This window comes from Procambarus clarkii, chromosome 87, assembly GCF_040958095.1.
Source record: "Procambarus clarkii isolate CNS0578487 chromosome 87, FALCON_Pclarkii_2.0, whole genome shotgun sequence".
Lineage (NCBI taxonomy): Eukaryota > Metazoa > Arthropoda > Malacostraca > Decapoda > Cambaridae > Procambarus > Procambarus clarkii.
Genome location: NC_091236.1, coordinates 19,449,430 through 19,469,098, shown reverse-complemented (window position 1 = coordinate 19,469,098; position 19,669 = coordinate 19,449,430). Strand labels below are relative to the sequence as shown.

General features: G+C 46.8%; 1 protein-coding gene across 1 annotated transcript; it reads right to left on the bottom strand.

Annotated features, from left to right (window-relative positions):
* Positions 1-4,472: 4,472 nt before the first annotated feature.
* On the bottom strand, positions 4,473-5,120 carry LOC138358961 (uncharacterized). The gene has a single exon (XM_069317452.1). It carries the CDS (start codon positions 5,118-5,120, stop codon positions 4,473-4,475), a length of 648 nt encoding a protein of 215 aa, XP_069173553.1.
* Between the last annotated feature and the right edge of the window lie 14,549 nt (positions 5,121-19,669).

Genomic DNA, 19,669 nt, shown 5'->3' with positions numbered 1-19,669 from the left:
GTTGCTGTGTCCAAGTGACTGTGTCCAAGCAGCTGTATCCTAGTGAGTGTGTCAAAGTCCTGTTTATATTTGGCTGTGTCCAAGTGGCTGTGTCCAAGTGGTTGTGTCGAAGTGTCGTGCGCAAGTGGCTGTGTCCAAGGGGCTGTGTCCATGTGGCTGTGTCCAAGTTACTGTGTCCAAGCAACTGAGTCCAAGTGGTTGTTTCCAAGCGTCTGTTTATAAGTGGCTGTGTCCAAGTGCTTGTTTATAAGTGGTTGTGTCGATGTTAATGTGTCCAAGAGACTGAGTCCAAGTGACTGTGTCCAAAAGACTGTGCCCAAGTGACTGTGTCGAAATGGTTGTGTCTAATTGACTGTGTCCAATTAGCTGTGTGTAAGTGACTGTGTCCAAGTGGTTTTATCCAGGTGGCTGTGTCCAAGTGCCTGTGTCCTATTTGATGTGTCCAAGTGTCTGTGTCCAAGTGGCTGTGTCCAAGTGATGTGTCCAAGTGTCTGTGTCTAAGTTACTGTGTCCAAGTGCCTGTGTCCAAATGGCTGTGCCCATGTCACTGTGTTCAAATAATTATGTCCAAGTGACTCTGTGGAAGTTACTGTGAAAAGGTGGCTGTGTCCAAGTGACTCTATCCAAGAGGCTGTGTCCAAGTAGTTGTGTCCAAGTGATTGTGTCCAAGTGGTTGTGTCCACGAGGCTGTGTCAAAGCAGCTGCGTCCAAGTGGTTGTTTCCAAGTAGTTGTGCCCATGTGGCTGTGTCCACGTTAATATGTCAAAGTGGCTGTGTCCAAGTGACTGTGTCCAAGTGACTGCGTCCAAGTGACTGTGTCCAAGTGACTGTGTCCAAGTTGCTGTGTCCAAGTGGTTGTTTCCAAATGGCGGTGCCCAAGTGTCAGTCTTCAAGTGGGAATGTACAATTCGCTGTGTCAATGTAGTTGTGCCCAAGAAGCGTTGTCCTAGTGGTTGTGTCCAAGTGGTTGCGCCCAAAAAACGGTGTCCAAGTTGTTGTTTCCAAGTGGTTGTGCCAACGAGGCTGTGTCCAAGTTGTTGTTTCCAAGTGGTTGTGTCCATGTGGCTCTGTCCAAGTGACAGTGTCAAAGTGGCGTGTCTAAGTAACTGTGTTCAAGTGGCTGTGTCCAAGTGGATATGTCCAAGGGGCTGTGTCTAAATCGCTGTGTCCATGTGGCTGAGTCCAAATGACTGTGTCCAAGCAGCTGTGTCCAAGTGTGGCAGTGTCCAAGTTGTTGTTTCCAAGTGGTTGTGCCAACGAGGCTGTGTCCAAGTGGTTGTGTCCATGTGGCTGTGATCAAGTGCCTGTGTTCAAGTGACTGTCGAAGTGGTTGTATCCAAGTGGCTGTGTCCAAGTGGCTGTGTCCAAATGACTGTGTCCAAACAGCTGTGTCCAAGTGACTGTGTCCAAGTGGTTGTGTCCAATTGGCTGTGTCCAAGTGCCTGTGTTCAAGTGACTGTCGAAGTGGTTGTATCCAAGTGGCTGTATCCAAGTGGCTGTGTCCAAGTGACTGTGTCCAAGTGACTGTGTCCACGTGACTTTGTCCAAGTGGCTGTGCCCAAGTGGTTGTATCCAAGTGGTTGTGCCCAAAAGGCTGTGTCCAAGTGACTGTGTCCAAGTGGTTGTGTCCAAGTGGTTGTGTCCAAGTGGTTGTGTCCAAGAGACTGAGTCCAAAAGGCTGTGTCCAAGTGACTGTGTCCAAGTGGTTGTGTCCAAGTGGTTGTGTCCAAAAGACTGAGTTCAAGTGACTGTGTCGAAGTGACTGTGTCCAAGTCGTTGTGTCCATTTGGCTGTGTCTAAGTTGCTGTGTCCAAGTGGCTGTGTCCAAGTGGCTGTGTCCAAGTGACTGTGTTCAAGTGACTGTGTCCAAGTGACTGTGTCCAAGTGACTGTGTCCACGTGACTTTGTCCAAGTGACTGTGTCCACGTGACTGTGTTTAAGTGGCTGTGTCTAAGTGGCTATGTCCTAGTGGCTGTGTCTAAGTGGCTGTGTCCCAGTCGTTGTTTCCATATGGCTGTGTCCAAATGACTATGTCCAAGTGGCTGTGTCCAATTAGCTGTGACAAAGTGGTTGTGCCCAAAATGCTGTGTCCAAGAGGCTGTGTCCAAGTGGTTGTGTCCAAGTGCCTGTTTATAAGTGGTTGTGTCCAAGTGCCTGTTTATAAGTGGTTGTATCCAAGTGACTGTGTCCAAGTGGTTGTGTACAAGTGGTTGTGTCCAAGAGAATGAGTCCAAGTGACTGTGTCCAAGTGACTGTTTCCAAGAGACTGTGTCCACGTGGTTGTGTCCAATTGGCTGTGTCCAAGTGGTTCTGTCCAAATGACTGTGTCGAAGTGGTTCTGACCAAGTGGCTGTGTCTAAGTGACTGTGTCCAAGTGACTGTGTCCATGTGACTGTGTCCACGTGACTGTGACCTGTGACCACGTGGACTGTGTCCACGTGACTGAGTTCAAGTGAATGTGTCCAAGTAGTTTTGTCCAAGTGGCTGTGTCAAAGTGATTGTTTACTAGTGGCTGTGTGCAAATGCCTGTGTCGAAGTGGCTGTGTCCAATTAGCTGTGTCAAAGTGGTTGTGCGCAAGAGGCTGTGTCCAAGTGACTGTGTACAAGTGGTTGGTTCCAAGTTGTTGTGTCCAAGTATTTGTGTCCTTGTAGCTGTGGCCATGTGACTGTGTCCAAGTCGCTGTGTCCAAGTGGTTTTGTCCAAGAGTTTGTGTCCTAATGACTGTGGCGAAGTGGCTGTGTCTAAGTGTCAGTGTCCAATTTTCTGCGTCCAAAATACTGTGTCCAAGTGAGTGTTTTCAACTGGTTGTGTCCAAGTGGCTGTGTCCAAGTGACTGTAACCAAGTACCTGTATCCATTAGGATGTGTCCAAGTGGTTCTGTCCAAGTGGTTGTGTCCAAGTGACTGTGTCCAAGTGCCAGTGTCCCCTTTGCTGTGCCCAAGTTACTGTGTCCAAGTAGCTGTGTCGAAGTGGTTGTGTCCAAGTGATTGTGTCTAAGTGACTGTCCAAGTGTTACGGCCTTATTGGGTCGCAACTGGGGTTCTTCTCTGATGTTATTAGAGTTTGGGAATCCGGCCCTAAGTTAGTAGTGGCTTTCAAAGGGTGTGTTCCGTAACGCAAGTAAATTAAAGGGGAAGGGATACAAATTCACTAAATTAAATATATATTCACCACCACCAATAAATAAATATATAAACAGTCACTCGCTGGGGCTATGACTACACTTATGTACAGAATGGTCTTCCCCTGAAGACGCAGGATGCTCCACGGTGCTCAACGATGCTTAGCCCTGGTTCTCTTCTTGTGGCCTCACTATGAATCCTTCGATTCTCTAGGCGAGTCTACCCTGGCCACAGGCCAGCCAAATCACAGTCCTACTGGGTGCACCGTCGTGGAGGCCTTCAATAACAAATCCAGCCTGTAGCTGGCAGGTTCCAATCAGCTCTGTTGCGTAGGCCACTCCACGACCGATACTAGGGTTGCAAGCCTTAGGCAGGAGCCTCGTGTGATTCCGCTGATCACTCTCCTCACCACAACACCCCAGTGGCTAGTCTTCTCCACCAGTCAGCCCCGGGTACGACAATTCCTGGTTCTGCCACGTCATAGGCAGGCTAACACAACAGTGTTCATCCGGGGGGTGACTCACAGCTTCTGCAGCAAACACGTGGAGATCCTATGGCTGCCTTGGGTAGACTGATCCATCGACTAATACAGCAGTCCCAGGTCGACTCTGTAATCAGACACGTCATTAGTACTGGTTACACTCTAGGGCACCTAACTTACAGGCTTAGACACAAACGTCCACCTATCCACTCCATAGATGGCGTTGCTGTCTAAGCATCACCTCACCAGAGGTCAGCAGCGGCTATGTTACGAGCTCAATAAGACGGGAAACCAGCCCCTGTGGCCGGTATATCTCGTCCTCACTAGATGGCGTCGTCCATTGGGAGGGGCTTTCGGGAGCTGACCCACAGATGGCGTTGTCTTCACCGCTCCGTGCTACGACGCTGTGCCCGAGTCCGTAACACCAAGAGGTTGAGTCCAAGTGGCTGTCTCCAAGTAACTCTAAGTGACTGAGTCCAGTGCCTGTGTCCAAGTGTCTGTGTCCAAGTGCCTGTTTCCAAGTGCCTGCGTCCAAGTAACTGCACCCAAGTGGATGTGTCCAAGTGACTGTGTTCAAGTGGCTGCGTCCAAGTGACTTTATTTATATGGCTTTGTCCATGTGGTTGCGTCCAATTGACTGAGTCCAAGTCTCTGTGTCCATGTGATTGTGTCCAAGTGGCTGTGACCAAGTAACTGTGTCCATGTACCAGTATCCATGTGGATGTGTCCACGTGGCTGTGTCCAAGTGCCAGTGTCCAATTTCCTGCGTCCAAGTTACTGTGTCCAAGTGGCTGAGTCCAAGTGGCTGTGGCCAAGTGGCTGTGGTCTAGTGGTAGTGCCAAAGTTGCTGATTCCAAGTGACTGGCGTTCAAGTGGATGCGTCCAAGTGACTGTGTCCAAGAGGCTGCGTCCAAGTGGCTGTGTCCAAGGGACTGTGTTCAAGTGGCTGTGTCCAAGCATTTGTGTCCAAGTGGTAGTGTCCAAATGCATCATTATTAGTGGCTGTGTCCAAGTGGGTGTGTCCACGTTGTTGTGTCCAAGTGGTTGTGCCCAAAAGGATGTGTCCAAGTGGCTGAGTCCAAGTGGCTGTGTCCAAGATGTTGTGCCCAGAAGGCTGTGTCCAAGTGGCTGTGTCCAAGTGGTTTTGTCCAAGTGGTTGTTCCCAAAAAGCTGTGTCCAAAAGGCTGTGTCCAAGTGGCTGTGTCCAAGTGGTTTTGTCCATGTGGTTGTGCCCAATAAGCTGTGTCCAAGTGGCTGTGTCCAAGTGCCTGTTTATAAGTGGTTGTGTCCAAGTGACTGTGTGCAAGTGGTTGTGTCCAAGTGTTTGTGTCCAAGTGACGTTGTTCATGTGGCTTTGTCCATGTGGCTGTGTCCAAGTGGCTGTGTCCAAGTGCTTTTGTCCAAGTGGTTGTGTCCATGGGGTTGTGTCCAATTGACTGTGTCCAAGTCTCTGTGTCCTTGTGGTTGTGTCCAAATGGCTGTGACCAAGTAACTGTGTCCAAGTACCAGTATCCATGTGGATGAGTCCAAGTGGTTTTGTCCAAGTGGTTGTGTCCAAGTGACTGTGTTAAAGTGCCAGCCTTCAATTTGCTATTTCCAAGTTACTGTGTCCAAGAAGCTGAGTCCAAGTGGCTGTGTCCAAGTGACTGTGGTCAAGTGATTGTACCAAATTTGCTGATTCCAAGTGACTGTGTTCAAGTGGATGCGTCCAAGTGGCTGTGTCCAAGGGACTGTGTTCAAGTGGATGTGTCCAAGTGGCTGTGTCCAAGTGACTGTGTCCAAGTGGCTAAGTCCTAGTGGCTGTGTTCAATTAGCTGTGTCCAATTGGTTGTTTCCAAGTGGCTGTGTCCAAATGCCTGTGTCCAAGTGGCTGTGTCGAAGTGGCTATGTCCAAGTGACTGTGTTTAAGTGGCTGTGTTCAAGTGGATGAGTCCAAGAGGCTGTGTCCAAGAGGGTGTGTCCAAGTGACTGTGTTTAAGTGGCTGTGTCCAAGTGACTGTTTTCAACTGGTTGTGTCCAAGTGACTTAATTTATGTTTTTTTTTTTTTTTTTTTTTTTTTTTTTGAGATATATACAAGAGTTGTTACATTCTTGTACAGCCACTAGTACGCGTAGCGTTTCGGGCAAGTCCTTAATCCTATGGTCCCTGGAATACGATCCCCTGCCGCGAAGAATCGTTTTTTCATCCAAGTACACATTTTACTGTTGCGTTAAACAGAGGCTACAGTTAAGGAATTGCGCCCAGTAAATCCTCCCCGGCCAGGATACGAACCCATGACATAGCGCTCGCGGAACGCCAGGCGAGTGTCTTACCACTACACCACGGAGACTGTTTATGTGGCTTTGTCTATATGGCTGTGTCCAAGCGGCTGTGTCCAAGTGGTTGTGTCCATGTGGTTGTGTCCAATTGACTGTGTCCAAGTCTGTGTCCATGTGGTTCTGTCCAAGTGGCTGTGACCAAGTAACTATGTCCAAGTGGTTCTGTCCAAGTGGTTGTGTCCAAGTGGCTGTGTCCAAGTGCCAGTGTCCAATTTGCTTTGTCCAAGTTACTGTATCCAAGTAGCTGTGTCGAAGTGGTTGTGTCCAGGTGACTGTGTCTATGTGACTGTCCGAGAGGTTGAGTCCAAGTGGCTATCTCCAAGTAACTCTGTCCAAGTGACTGAGTCCAAGTGTCTGTGTCCAAGTGCCTGTGTCCAATCGCCTGTTTCCAAGTGCCTGCGTCCACGTGGCTGCACCCAAGTGGATGTGTCCAAATGACTGTGTCCAAGTGGTTTTGCCCAAGTGGCTGTGTCCAAGTGGCTGTATCCATGTGGCTGTGTCCAAGTGGCTGTGTCCAAGTGGCTGTCTCCAAGTGACTGTGTCCAAGTGGCTGTGTCCAAGTGGTTGTGTCCTAGGGACTGTTTCCAAGTGGTTGTGTCATAGTGACTGTGTCCATGTGACTGTGTCCAAGTGCCTGTGTCCATGTGGTTGTGTCTAAGTGACTGTGTCCAATTGGTTGTGTCCAAGTTGTTGTATCCAAGTGGCTGTGTCCAAGTGACTGTGTGCAAGTGCCTGTGTCCAAGTGGTTGTGTCCAAGTGACTGTATCCAAGTGACAGAGTCCAAGTGGCTGTGTCCAAGTGGCTGTATCCAAGTGACTGTGTCCAAGTGGTTGTGTCCAATTGGCTGAGTCTAAGTGGCTGTGACCAAGTACTCACCTAATTGTGCTTGGGGGGGTTGAGCTCTGGCTCTTTGGTCCCGCCTCTCAACTGTCAATCAACTGGTGTACAGATTTCGGAGCCTACTGGGCTCTATCATATATTCATATGAAACTCTGTATGGAGTCAGCCTCCGTCACATCACTTCCTAGTGCATTCCATTTATTAACTACTCTGACACTGAAAAAATTCCTTCTAACGTCTCTGTGACACATCTGGAAACTAAATTACTCCTGTGTCGCCTTGTTCGTGTCCCACCCGTGCTGAAGAGTTTGTCTTTGTCCACCCTGTCAATTCTCCTGAGAATTTTGTAGGTGGTTATCATATCTCCCCTTACTCTTCTGTTTTCCAGGGATGTGTGGTTCAGCTCCTTTAGCCTTTCCTCGTAGCTCATTCCTCCCAGTTCCGGGACGAGCCTGGTGGCATAGGGCTGAATCTTCTCTAACTTTGTTTTGTGTTTAACTAGGTATGGACTCCAGGCTGGAGCTGCATACTCCAGGATTGGTCTTTCAAAGGTGATATACCGGGTCCTGAACGATTCCTTACACAAGTTTCTAAAGGCACTTCTTATGTTGGCCAGTCTAGCATATGCCGCTGATGATATTCTTTTGATGTGGGCCTCTGGGGACAGGTTCGGTGTGATATCAACCCCCAGATCCTTCTCTCTATTTGACTCTTGCAGGATTTTACCTCCCAGATGATACCTTGTGTTCAGCCTCCTGCTCCCTTCGCCTAATTTTATTACCTTACACTCTCCAGAGTTGAACTTTAGCAGACAATTTCTAGACCATTCCTCCAGTTTATCCAGGTCATCCTGCAGCCTCTGTCTATCTTTATCTGTCTTGATTCTTCTCAAAATTTTTGCATCATCAGCAAACATTGAGAGGAATGAGTCTATACCCTCCGGAAGATCGTTTACATATATTAGAAACAGGATGGGTCCAAGTACTGAGCCCTGTGGGACTCCGCTGGTGACATCTCGCCACTCTGATGTCTCCCCCCCTCACCGTTACTCGCTGTTTCCTGTTGCTTAAGTATTCCCTTATCCACTGGAGCACCTTCTCCTTTACTCCTGCCTGTTGCTCTAACATTTTTAACAGACTTTTATGGGGTACTGTGTCAAAAGCTTTCTGGCAGTCCAGGAAAATGTAGTCGGCTCACCCTTCTCTTTCCTGCCTAATTTTTGTTGCCTGGTCATAGAATTCTATTAATACTGTGGGGCACGATTTACCATCCCTGAACCCATGTTGGTGGTGCGTTACAAAGTTATTTCCCTCCAGATGCTCTACGAGACTTTTCCTCACGATCTTCTCCATCACCTTGCATGGTATACAAGTTAGGGAAACTGGCCTGTAGTTCAGTGCCTCTTGCCTGTCACTTTTCTTGTATATTGGGACTACGTTAGCTGTCTTCCAACTTTCTGGTAAGTCTCCTGTTTCCAGTGATCTGTTATACACCATAGAGAGTGGCACACATAGTGCTTCTGCACCTTCCTTTAGTATCCATGGTGAGATTCTGTCAGGCCAACAGCCTTTATCACATCCAGCTCCAGCAGACACCTTTTGACCTCATCACTGGTGATGTCCAATTCCTCCAAGGTTGCTTGGTTTGCCTTCTCCTCATTTAATGCAGGGGCTTCTCCTTGTTCTATTGTGAAGACCTCCTGGAATCTCTTGTTGAGTTCTTCACACACCTCCTTGTCATTCTCTGTGTATCTGTTCTCCCCTTTTCACAGTTTCATCACCTGTTCCTTCACTGCTGTTTTCCTCCTGATGTGGCTGTGTAGCAACTTTGGTTGGGTCTTGGCTTTACTCGCTATGTCATTTTCAAACTATCTCTCTGCTTCCCTCCTCACTCTGAGGTACTCATTTCTGGCCCTCTGGTATCTCTCCCTGCTCTCCAGTGTTCTGTTATTTCTGTAGTTTCTCCATGTTCTTTTACTCAGTTGCTTTGTTATCTTGCATTCCTGGTTAAACCATTGGTTTTTCTGTTGTTTTTCGTTTTTCTCTTTTTGGACGGGGATAAACCTGTCTGCAGCTTCCTGGCACTTCTGGGTGACAAAATCCATCATGTCCTGCACATTCTTGCCTCTAAGTTCTGTTTTCCATGGTATTCCCCGAGGAAGTTCCTCATCTCGTCATATTTTCCTCTTCGGTAATTTAGTCTTTTTCCCTCCAATCCCATCCTTGGATAGGTTATCCCTACTTCCACCAAGTACTCAAAAGTCAGTACACTGTCGTCACTCATTCCTATGGGGGCTTCAACTTTGACTTCCCTTATTTCTGACTCATTCAGTGTGAATATCAAGTCTAGCTGGTTCATCATTGCCTCTCACTCACTCTTGTGGGTTCCTTGACATGCTGGCTCAGAAAGTTCCTTGTTGCCACTTCCAAGAGTTTAGCTCTCCACGTATCTGCACCACCATGTGGATCCCCATTTTCTCAGTCTAGTTTTCCATGGTGTAAATCGCCCATTGTTAAGAGTCTTGAGCCATTCCTGCAGGCTACTGAAGCTGTTCTCTCTATTATATTAATGGTTGCCATGTTGTTCCTATCAAACTCCTGTCTAGGTCTTCTGTCATTTAGGGGAGGGTTGTAAATGACTGCCACTATTATTATTATAGTTCCTGTTATATAATCTCTTAATCCGTCACAGTTCAGAATTTCCATATCATCAAAACTCCAGTCCTTCCTTATCAGCAGGGCCACTCCTCCACCTCCGCTCCCTTCCCTCTCTTTCCTTACTATATAGTAGTCTTTGGAAACACAGCATCTGTTATGACTCCTGACAATTTTGTTTCTGTGAGTCCTATTACATCAGGGTTTTCTTCTTGTGCCCTTTCTGCCAGTTCACTTGCTTTTTGCTGGCTTTCTTGCCAGTTCACACTTGTGTGTGTGTGTGTGTGTGTGTGTGTGTGTGTGTGTGTGTGTGTGTGTGTGTGTGTGTGTGTGTGTGTGTGTGTGTATGTGTGTGTGTGTGTGTGTGTGTGTGTGTGTGTGTGTGTGTATGTGTGTGTGTGTATGTGTGTGTGTGTGTGTGTGTGTGTGTGTGTGTGTGTGTGTGTGTGTGTGTGTGTGTGTGTGTGTGTGTGTGTGTGTGTGTGTGTGTGTGTGTGTGTGTGTGTGTGTACTCACCAGTTTGTACTCACCTATTTGTGCTTGCAGGAGTTGAGCTCTGGCTCTTTGGTCCCGCCTCTCAACTGTCAATCAACTGGTGTACAGGTTCCTGAGCCTACTGGGCTCTATCATATCTATACATGAAATTGTGTATGGAGTCTGCCTCCACCACATCACTTCCCAATGCATTCTATTTGTCAACCACTCTGACACTAAAAAAGTTCTTTCTAATATCTCTGTGGCTCATTTGGGCACTCAATTTCCACCTGTGTCCCATAGTGCGTGTGCCCCTGGGGTTAAATAGCATATCCTTATCTACCATATCAATTCCTTTGAGAATCTTGTATGTGGTGATCATGTCCCCCCCCTAACTCTTGTCTTCCAGCGACATGAGGTTTAACTCCCGTAGTCTCTCCTCGTAGCTCATACCTCTCAGCTCGGGTAGTATTCTGGTGGCAAGCCTTTGAACCTTTTCTAGTTTAGTCTTATGCTTGACTAGATATGGACTCCATGCTGCAGCCGCATACTCCAGGATTGGTCTGACATATGTGGTATATAATGTTCTGAAAGATTCCTTACACAAATTTCTTAAGGCCGTTCTTATGTTAGCCAACCTGGCATATGCTGCTGATGTTATCCTCTTGACATGAGCATCAGGGGACAGGTCTGGCGTGATATCAACCCCCAGGTTTTTCTCTCTCTCTGACTCTTGAAGTAATTTATCTCCCAAAATGTACTTTGTATCTGGTCTCCTGCTTCCTACCCCTATCTTCATTACATTACATTTGCTTGGGTTAAACTCTAACAGCCATTTGTTCGACCATTCCTGCAGCTTGTCCAGGTCTTCTTGAAGCCTCAAGCTGTCCTCCTCTGTCTTAATCCTTCTCATAATTTTGGCGTCGTCAGCAAACATTGAGAGGAAAGAGTCTATACCCTCTGGGAGATCATTAACGTATATCAGAAACAGGATAGGTCCAAGTAGAGAGCCCTGTGGGACTCCACTGGTGACATCACGCCAGTCTGAGGTCTCACCCCTCCTTACCTTGAGGTTACCTTGAGGTGCTTCCGGGGCTTCGCGTCCCCGCGGCCCGGTCGTCGACCATGCCTCCTGGTTGCCGGACTGATCAACCAGGCTGTTGGACGCGGCTGCTCGCAGCCTGACGTATGAGTCACAGCCTGGTTGATCAGGTATCCTTTGGAGGTGCTTATCCAGTTATCTCTTGAACACTGTGAGTGGTCGGCCAGTTATGCCCCTTATGTGTAGTGGAAGCGTGTTGAACAGTCTCGGACCTCTGATGTTGATAGAGTTCTCTCTCAGAGTACCAGTTGCACCTCTGTTTTTCAACGGGGGTATTCTGCACATCCTGCCATGTCTTCTGGTCTCATGTGATGTTATTTCTGTGTGCAGGTTTGGGACCAGCCCCTCTAATATTTTCCACGTGTAAATTATTATGTACCTCTCCCGCCTGCGCTCAAGGGAGTACAGTTTTAGGCTCTTTAGTCGGTCCTAGTAGTTTAGATGTTTTACTGAGTGGATTCTAGCAGTAAAGGATCTCTGCACGCTCTCCAGGTCAGCAATTTCTCCAGCTTTGAAAGGTGCTGTCATTGTGCAGCAGTACTCCACTCTAGAGAGCACAAGCGTTTTGAAAAGTATCATCATCGGTATAGCATCTCTAGTGTGAAAAGTTCTTGTTATCCAACCTGTCATTTTTCTTGCAGTTGTGACGGCTACTTTATTGTGTTCTTTAAACACACATAACACAATTTTAAACCTCACTGTAACTCTCTGCTTCCTATTGCTTAGGTACTCCCTTATCCACTGGAGCGCCCTACCAGTTACTCCGGCCTGTTTCTCCAGCTTATGCATCAACCTTTTATGGGGTACTGTGTCAAAGGCTTTCCGACAGTCCAAAAAAATGCAGTCCGCCCACCCTTCTCTTTCTTGCTTAATCTTTGTCACCTGATCGTAGAATTCTATCAAGCCTGTAAGGCAAGATTTACACTCCCTGAACCCATGTTGATGGGTTGTCACGAAGTCTCTTCTCTCCAGATGTGTTACTAGGTTTTTTTCTAACAATCTTCTCCATCACCTTGTATGGTATACAAGTTAAGGACACTGACCTGTAGTTCAGTGCCTCTTGTCTGTCACCCTTTTTGTATATTGGTACTACATTAGCAGTAGTGATATTTCATATTTCCATATTTCTGGTAGGTCCCCTGTTTCCAGTGACCTACTATACACTATGGAGAGTGGTAAGCAAAGTGCTCCTGTACACTCTTTCAATACCCATGGTGAGATTCCATCTGGCCCAACAGCTTTTCTCACATCCAGCTCCAATAGGTGCTTCTTGACCTCATCTCTTGTAATTTCGAACCTATCCAAGGTCACCTGGTTTGCTGCCACCTCTTCTAGCGCCGTGATATGTCCCTGTTCTATTGTAAAGACCTCCTGGAACCTTTTGTTGAGTTCTTCACACACCTCTTTGTCATTCTCTGTGTACCTGTCCTCGCCCACCCTAAGTTTCATCACCTGTTCCTTCACTGTTGTCTTCCTCCTGATGTGACTGTGTAGTAGCTTGGGTTCGGTCTTGGCTTAATTAGCTATATCATTTTCATACCTTTTCTCAGCTGCTCTTCTCACACTGACATACTCGTTCCTGGTTCTCTGGTATCTCTCTCTACTTTCTGGTGTTCTGTTATTACGGAAGTTCCTCCATGCCCTTTTGTTCAGCTCCTTTGCTTTCATACATTCCCTGTTAAACCACGGATTCTTCCTTTGCTTCTCTGTTTTTTCCTGTCGGGCTGGGACAAACCTGCTTACAGCCTCCTGACATTTTTGGGTGAAATAGTCCATCATGTATTGTTCGGACCTGGTTCCAAGTTCTGTGTCCCTATGTATATCCCATAGGAATTTATTCATTTCCTCATAATTTCCCTTTCGGTACGCCAGCCCTTTATTTCCCAGTTCTTTTTTTATAATAATGGGGTGATAATTCCCAGCTCAACCAGGTACTCAAAGCTCAATACACTATGATCACTCATTCTCAATGGGGCTTCCAACTTAACTTCCCTTATATCCGACTCATTTAGGGTAAATATCAGATCAAGCAAGGCTGGTTCATCCCCTCCTCTCATTCTTGTCGGTCCCTTGACGTGTTGACTTAGAAAGTTTCTTGTTGCCACATCCAGCAGCTTAGCTCTCCATGTGTCTGGGCCTCCATGTGGGTCTCTGTTTCCCCAATCTATCTTCCCATGGTTGAAGTCTCCCATGATTAGAAGTCTGGATCCGTTCCTGCTAGCCACAGAAGCTGCTCTCTCTATTATATTGATGGTGGCCATGTTGTTTCTATCATATTCCTGTCTGGGTCTTCTGTCATTCGGTGGGGGGTTATATATGACTACTACTATAATTTTCTGTCCTCCAGTTGCTATGGTGCCTGATATGTAGTCACTGAAACCTTCACAGTTCTGAATTACAATCTCTTCGAAACTCCAACCTTCTCTTAGTAGCAAAGCTACACCACCTCCTCCTCTCCCTTCTCTCTCTTTCCTCACTATATAGTAGCCCTGTGGAAATACTGCGTTTAATATGATTTTCGTTAGCTTTGTTATGTGTATGTGTGTGTGTGTGTGTGTGTGTGTGTGTTTACTCATCTCGTTGCACTCACTTAGTTGTGCTTGCGGGGGTTGAGCTCTGGCTCTGTGGTCCCGCCTCTCAACCGTCAATCAACAGGTGTACAGGTTCCTGAGTCAGCCTCCACCACATCACTTCCTAATACATTCCATTTGTCAACCACTCTGACACTAAAAAAGTTCTTTCTAATATCTCTGTGGCTCATTTGGGCACTCAGTTTCCACCTGTGTCTCCTAGTGTGTGTGCCCCTTGTGTTAAATAACCTGTCTTTATCTACCCTGTCGATTCTCTTGAGAATCTTGAATGTGGTGATCATGTCCTCCCTAACCCTTCTGTCTACCAACAAAGTGAGGTTTAATTCCCGTAGTCGCTCCTCGTAGCTCATACCTCTCAGCTCGAGTACTAGTCTGGTGACAAACCTTTGAACCTTTTCTAGTTTAGTCTTATGCTTGACTAGATATGGACTTCATGCTGGAGCCGCATAATCCAGGATTGGTCTGACATATGTGGTATATAATGTTCTGAAAGATTCCTTACACAAGTTTCTAAAGGCCGTTCTTATGTTAGCCAACCTGGCATATGTCGCTGATGTTATCCTCTTGATATGAGCTTCAGGGGACAGGTCTGGCGTGATATCAACCCCCAGGTCTTTCTCTCTCTCTGACTCCTGAATTATTTCGTCTCCCAAATGATACCTTGTATCTGGCCTCCTGCTTCCTACCCCTATCTTCATTACATTACATTTGGTTGGGTTAAACTCTAACAACCATTTGTTCGACCATTCCTGCAGCTTGTCTAGGTCTTCTTGAGGCCTCAAGCTGTTCTCCTCTGTCTTAATCCTTCTCATAATTTTGGCGTCGTCAGCAAACATTGAGAGGAATGAGTCTTTCTTCTTCGTGATAGTTGGTGCAGTTTGCATGAAGGGTTTGTCCTCCCGATGACGGCACCAGTACAGATGTTGGTAGAGGCGTTTATGTTGAGGATGATAAGAGTTTCATAAGTGCTTGTTGCGTTGTGCTGTAGACAGAGGAGCGGCGACTAGAACAGAGGTGTATGTTAGAGGGAGACTTGCCGCACCGTAGGGTGGTGTGTTGTGTTTATGGCGTCAGCTGATCCTTCGTGCTGCGACGAGGCAGTTGTTGTCTGTGTTTAGCTGTTGGTGGCGCCAGGTATAAATGTGGCGCGGGTCAGATGTGACCCAATTTGTTGGTCGACTGGAGATATTTAGCTGGTGCCTCGACTATTTGGTATTTTTCTTGTAACGAGTGGTCACCGCCTCCTAATATATGCTCGATGGTAAAGGGTATTTTAAGTGAAATAAGTACTTGTTTGAGATTTACTCTGGCACTATAATGTCGTAAGCAGTGAAGGAGATAGTGTTCGACTGTTTCAGGCACCTGACAGTGGATGCAGAGTTCGTTGATGTCTGTTCTGTACTTAGAGCTGTGTGCTGTTAGTGTGGTGTGTCCCAGCCTTAATCTGGTCATCGCTATATCAATTTCTCTGCTTTAATATCTGACATGTTTCCAAGCTTCCCATTTCTTTTTTATGGACCCATAGTATAAGGGTGAGCATGACGTTTTCCATTTCGTCGCAAAATCTTTGGTGATGGCATTTTTGAAGGCTCCTTTACGTGCAACATGGGGAATTGGATGACGGGTAATGTGAGGCGTGTTGTGCATTAGTTTGGCTAGTTGATCTACTAGTTCATTATGGAGAATACCACAATGCGCTGGGACCCATTGGATAGAGGTATCATAACCGTTTAATCGATGTTCATGAAGAAGTTTAAGACATGGGTAAACAAACTCCTTTCACGTTGTTGATGAGTATGTAATGGCTTGAGTCTTTACCCTCCGGGAGATCATTTACGTATATCAGAAACAGGATAGGTCCAAGTATAGAGCCCTTTGGGACTCCACTGGTGACTTCACGCCAATCTGAGGTCTCACCCCTCACTGTAACTCTATGCTTCTTATTGCTTAGGTACTCCCTTATCCACTGGAGCGCCCTACCAGTTACTCCTGCCTGTTTCTCCAGCTTATGTACCAGCCTCTTATGGGGAACTGTGTCAAAGGCTTTCCGACAGTCAAAAAAAATGCAGTCCGCCCAGCCCTCTCTTTCTTGCTTAATCTTTGTCACCGGATCGTACAATTCTAATAAGCCTGTAAGGCAAGATTTACCCTCCCTGAACCCATGTTGATGGGTTGTCACGAAGTCTCGTCTCTCCAGATGTGTTACTAGGTATTTTCTCACAATCCTCTCCATCCCCTTACATGGTATACAAGTTAAGGACCTGTAGTTTAGTGCCTCTTGTCTGTCACCCTTTTTGTATATTGGTACTACATTAGCCGTCTTCCCTATTTCTGGTAGGTCCCCCGTTTCCAGTGACCTACTATACACTATGGAGAGTGGCAAACAAAGTGCTCCTGCACACTCTTTCAATACCCATGGTGAGATTCCGTCCGACCCAACAGCTTTTCTTACGTGCAGCTCCAATAGGTGCTTCTCTCTGAATACTTAATTGAATCTTAATTTTGTTACCCTATTAACGTAGCTTCCTGCTCTGAATACTTAACTACATCATTTACACAGGGATTACATACACATATGTGTGTGTGTGTGTGTGTGTGTGTGTGTGTGTGTGTACTCACCTAGTTGTGTTTGCGGGGGTTGAGCTCTGTCTCTTTGGTCCCGCCTCTCAACCGTCAATCAACAGGTGTATGTGTGTGTTTGTGTGTGTGTGTGTGTGTGTACTCACCTAGTTGTACTCAGCTAGTTGTGTTTGCGGGGGTTGAGCTCTGACTCTTTGGTCCCGCCTCTCAACCGTCAATCAACAGGTGTACAGATTCCTGAGCCTATTGGGCTCTATCATATCTACATTTGAAACTGTGTATGGAGTCAGCCTCCACCACATCACTTCCTAATGCATTCCATTTGTCAACCACTCTGACACTAAAAAAGTTCTTTCTGTGGCTCTGTGTATATCTAATATCTCTGTGGCTCATTTGGGCACTCAGTTTCCACCTGTGTCCCCTTGTGCGTGTGCCCCCTGTGTTAAATCGCCGGTCTTTATCTACCCTATCAATTCCCTTTAGAATCTTGAATGTGGTGATCATGTCCCCCCTAACTCTTCTGTCTTCCAGCGAATTGAGGTTTAATTCCCGTAGTCTCTCCTCGTACCTCATGCCTCTCAGCTCGGGAACTAGTCTGGTAGCAAACCTTTGAACCTTTTCCAGTTTAGTCTTATCCTTGACTAGATATGGACTCCATGCTGGGGCTGCATACTCCAGGATTGGCCTGACATATGTGGTATACAAAGTTCTGAATGATTCTTTACACAAGTTTCTGAATGCCGTTCGTATGTTGGCCAGCCTGGCATATGCCGCTGATGTTATCCTCTTGATATGTGCTGCAGGAGACAGGTCTGGCGTGATATCAACCCCCAAGTCTTTTTCTTTCTCTGGCTCCTGAAGAATTCCCTCTCCCAGATGATACCTTGTATCTGGCCTCCTGCTCCCTACACCTATCTTCCTTACATAACATTTGGTTGGGTTAAACTCTAACAACCGTTTGTTCAACCATTCCTTCAGTTTGTCTAGGTCATCTTGAAGCCTCAAACAGTCCTCTTCTGTTTTAATCCTTCTCATAATATTAGCATGGTCCGCAAACATTGAGGGAAATGAATCGATACCCTCCGGGAGATCATTTACATATATCAGAAACAAGATAGGACCGAGTACAGAGCCCTGTGGGACTCCACTGGTGACTTCACGCCAATCGGAGGTCTCACCCCTCACCGTAACTCTCTGCTTCCTATTGCTTAGGTACTCCCTTATCCACTGGAGCACCTTACCAGCTACACCTGCCTGTCTCTCCAGCTTATGTACCAACCTCTTATGCGGTACTGTGTCAAAGGCTTTCCTACAATCCAAGAAAATGCAGTCCGCCCAGCCCTCTCTTTCTTGCTTAATCTTTGTCACCTGATCGTAGAATTCTGTCAAGCCTGTAAGGCAAGATTTACCCTCCCTGAACCCATGTTAGCGATTTGCCACGAAGTCCCTTCTCTCCAGATGTGTTACCAGGTTTTTTCTCACGAACTTCTCCATCACCTTGCATGGTATACAAGTCAAGGACACTGGCCTGTAGTTCAGTGTCTCTTGCCTGTCGCCCTTTTTGTATATTGGGACCACATTCGCCGTCTTCCATATTTCTGGTAGGTCTCCCGTCTCCAGTGACCTACTATACACTATGGAGAGTGGCAAGCAAAGTGCCTCTGCACACTCTTTCAGTATCCATGGGGAGATCCCATCTGGACCAATATCCTTTCTAACATCCAGATCCAGCAGGTGTCTGTTGACCTCCTCTCTCGTAATTTCGAACTCTTCCAAGGCCGCCTGGTTTACCTCCCTTTCTCCTAGCACAGTGACCTCACCTTCTTCTATTATGAAGACCTCCTGGAACCTCTTGTTGAGCTCTTCACACACCTCTCTGTCATTCTCTGTATACCTGTCCTCGCCTGTTCTAAGTTTCAATATCTGTTCTTTCACTGTTGTTTTCCTTCTGATGTGACTGTGGAGTAGCTTTGGTTCAGTCTTGGCTTTGTTTGCTATATCATTTTCAAAACTTTTCTCTGCTTCTCTTCTCACCCTGACGTACTCATTCCTGGTTCTCTGGTATCTCTCTCTGCTTTCTGGTGTTCTGTTATTCCGGAAGTTCCTCCACGCCCTTTTGTTCAGTTTCTTCGCTTCCATACATGCCCTATTATACCATGGATTCTTCTGTTGCTTCTCGGATTTTTCCCCTTTGGGTCGGGATGAACCTGTTTACTGCCTCCTGACACTTTTGGGTAACATAGTCCATCATACCCTGTACAGACTTATTTCTGAGGTCTGTGTCCCAAGGTATTTCACTCAGGAAACTTCTCATTTGTTCATAATTCCCCTTTCGGTATGCCAGCCTTTTGATTCCTAGTTCTTTTTTGGGGGAGATAATTCCTAGTTCTACCAGGTACTCAAAGTTCAATACACTGTAGTCACTCATTCCCAAGGGCGCTTCCATCTTAACTTCCCTTATATCCCACTCATTTAGGGTAAATATCGAATCAAGCATTGCTGGTTCATTTTCTCCTCTCATTCTTTCACTCATCTATCTTCCCATGGTTGAAGTCTCCCATAATTAGTAGTTCAGATCCATTTCTGCTAGCAACAGAAGCTTTTCTTTCTATTATGTTAATGGTGGCCATGTTGTTTCTATCATATTCCTGTCTGGGTCTTCTGTCATTTGGTGGTGGATTATATATGACTACGACTATAATTTTTTTCCCTCCATTTGTTACGGTACCTGCTATGTAGTCACTGAAACCTTCACAGCCCTGAATATCCATCTCCTCAAAATCCCAGCCTTTTCTTACCAGCAGAGCTACATCACCCCCACCTCTTCCTTCCCTCTCTTTCCTCATAACATAATAGTCCTGTGGGAACACTGCGTTTGTTATCGTTTTCGTTAGCTTTGTTTCTGTGAGGGCCTATTATATCTGAGTTTTCCTCTAGTACCCGTTCTCCAAGCTCATTTGCTTTATTTGTAATTCCATCTATGTTAGTGTACAGTGCTTTGAGGCTCACTTTCTTCTGTCCCTTCTCAAATCGCCTCCTTGGTGAGTGTTCTGCTGGTGGGGGAAGCTGTTCCATGGGTGTGAGAACCTGTGAGGTGGATAACAGGGTCTCAGACGATACTGGGATGAGGGGTGGGGGATCCAGTGAAGGGGGAGGGACAGGGAGGGTATGGGATGAAAGGGGAGGGAGGACAGGAAGGAAAGGGGGGGGGGGAGGGAGGACTCGGCAGGAGGAGGGGAGGGGTAGAAGGGTGGGGATAGGGTGTGGAGGGAGGGAGATTTGGCTGAACATTTGAGTGGGGGCAGGGAGGGTTTGGGGTAAGGGGGTTTTCTATGCAGAGGAGGGTGGCTGGGTTGTTCTCCCCTCTGGTGTTACTGGGTAGCTGGTTGTGGGTTGCCTGCTCGCCTCTGGAGGTGTTGTGTTGGGAGCTGTGACTTCTTGGTTTTTCCGTCTCGCCCTGTGCATCTTCCTTGCTTCTGCCGCCACGGCTCTCTCCTCCCTTGTC

Excerpts from the sequence above, each read along its gene's own strand:
- LOC138358961 (XM_069317452.1), bottom strand. The coding sequence starts at position 5,120 with ATGGATACTGGTACTTGGACACAGTTACTTGGTCACAGCCATTTGGAC.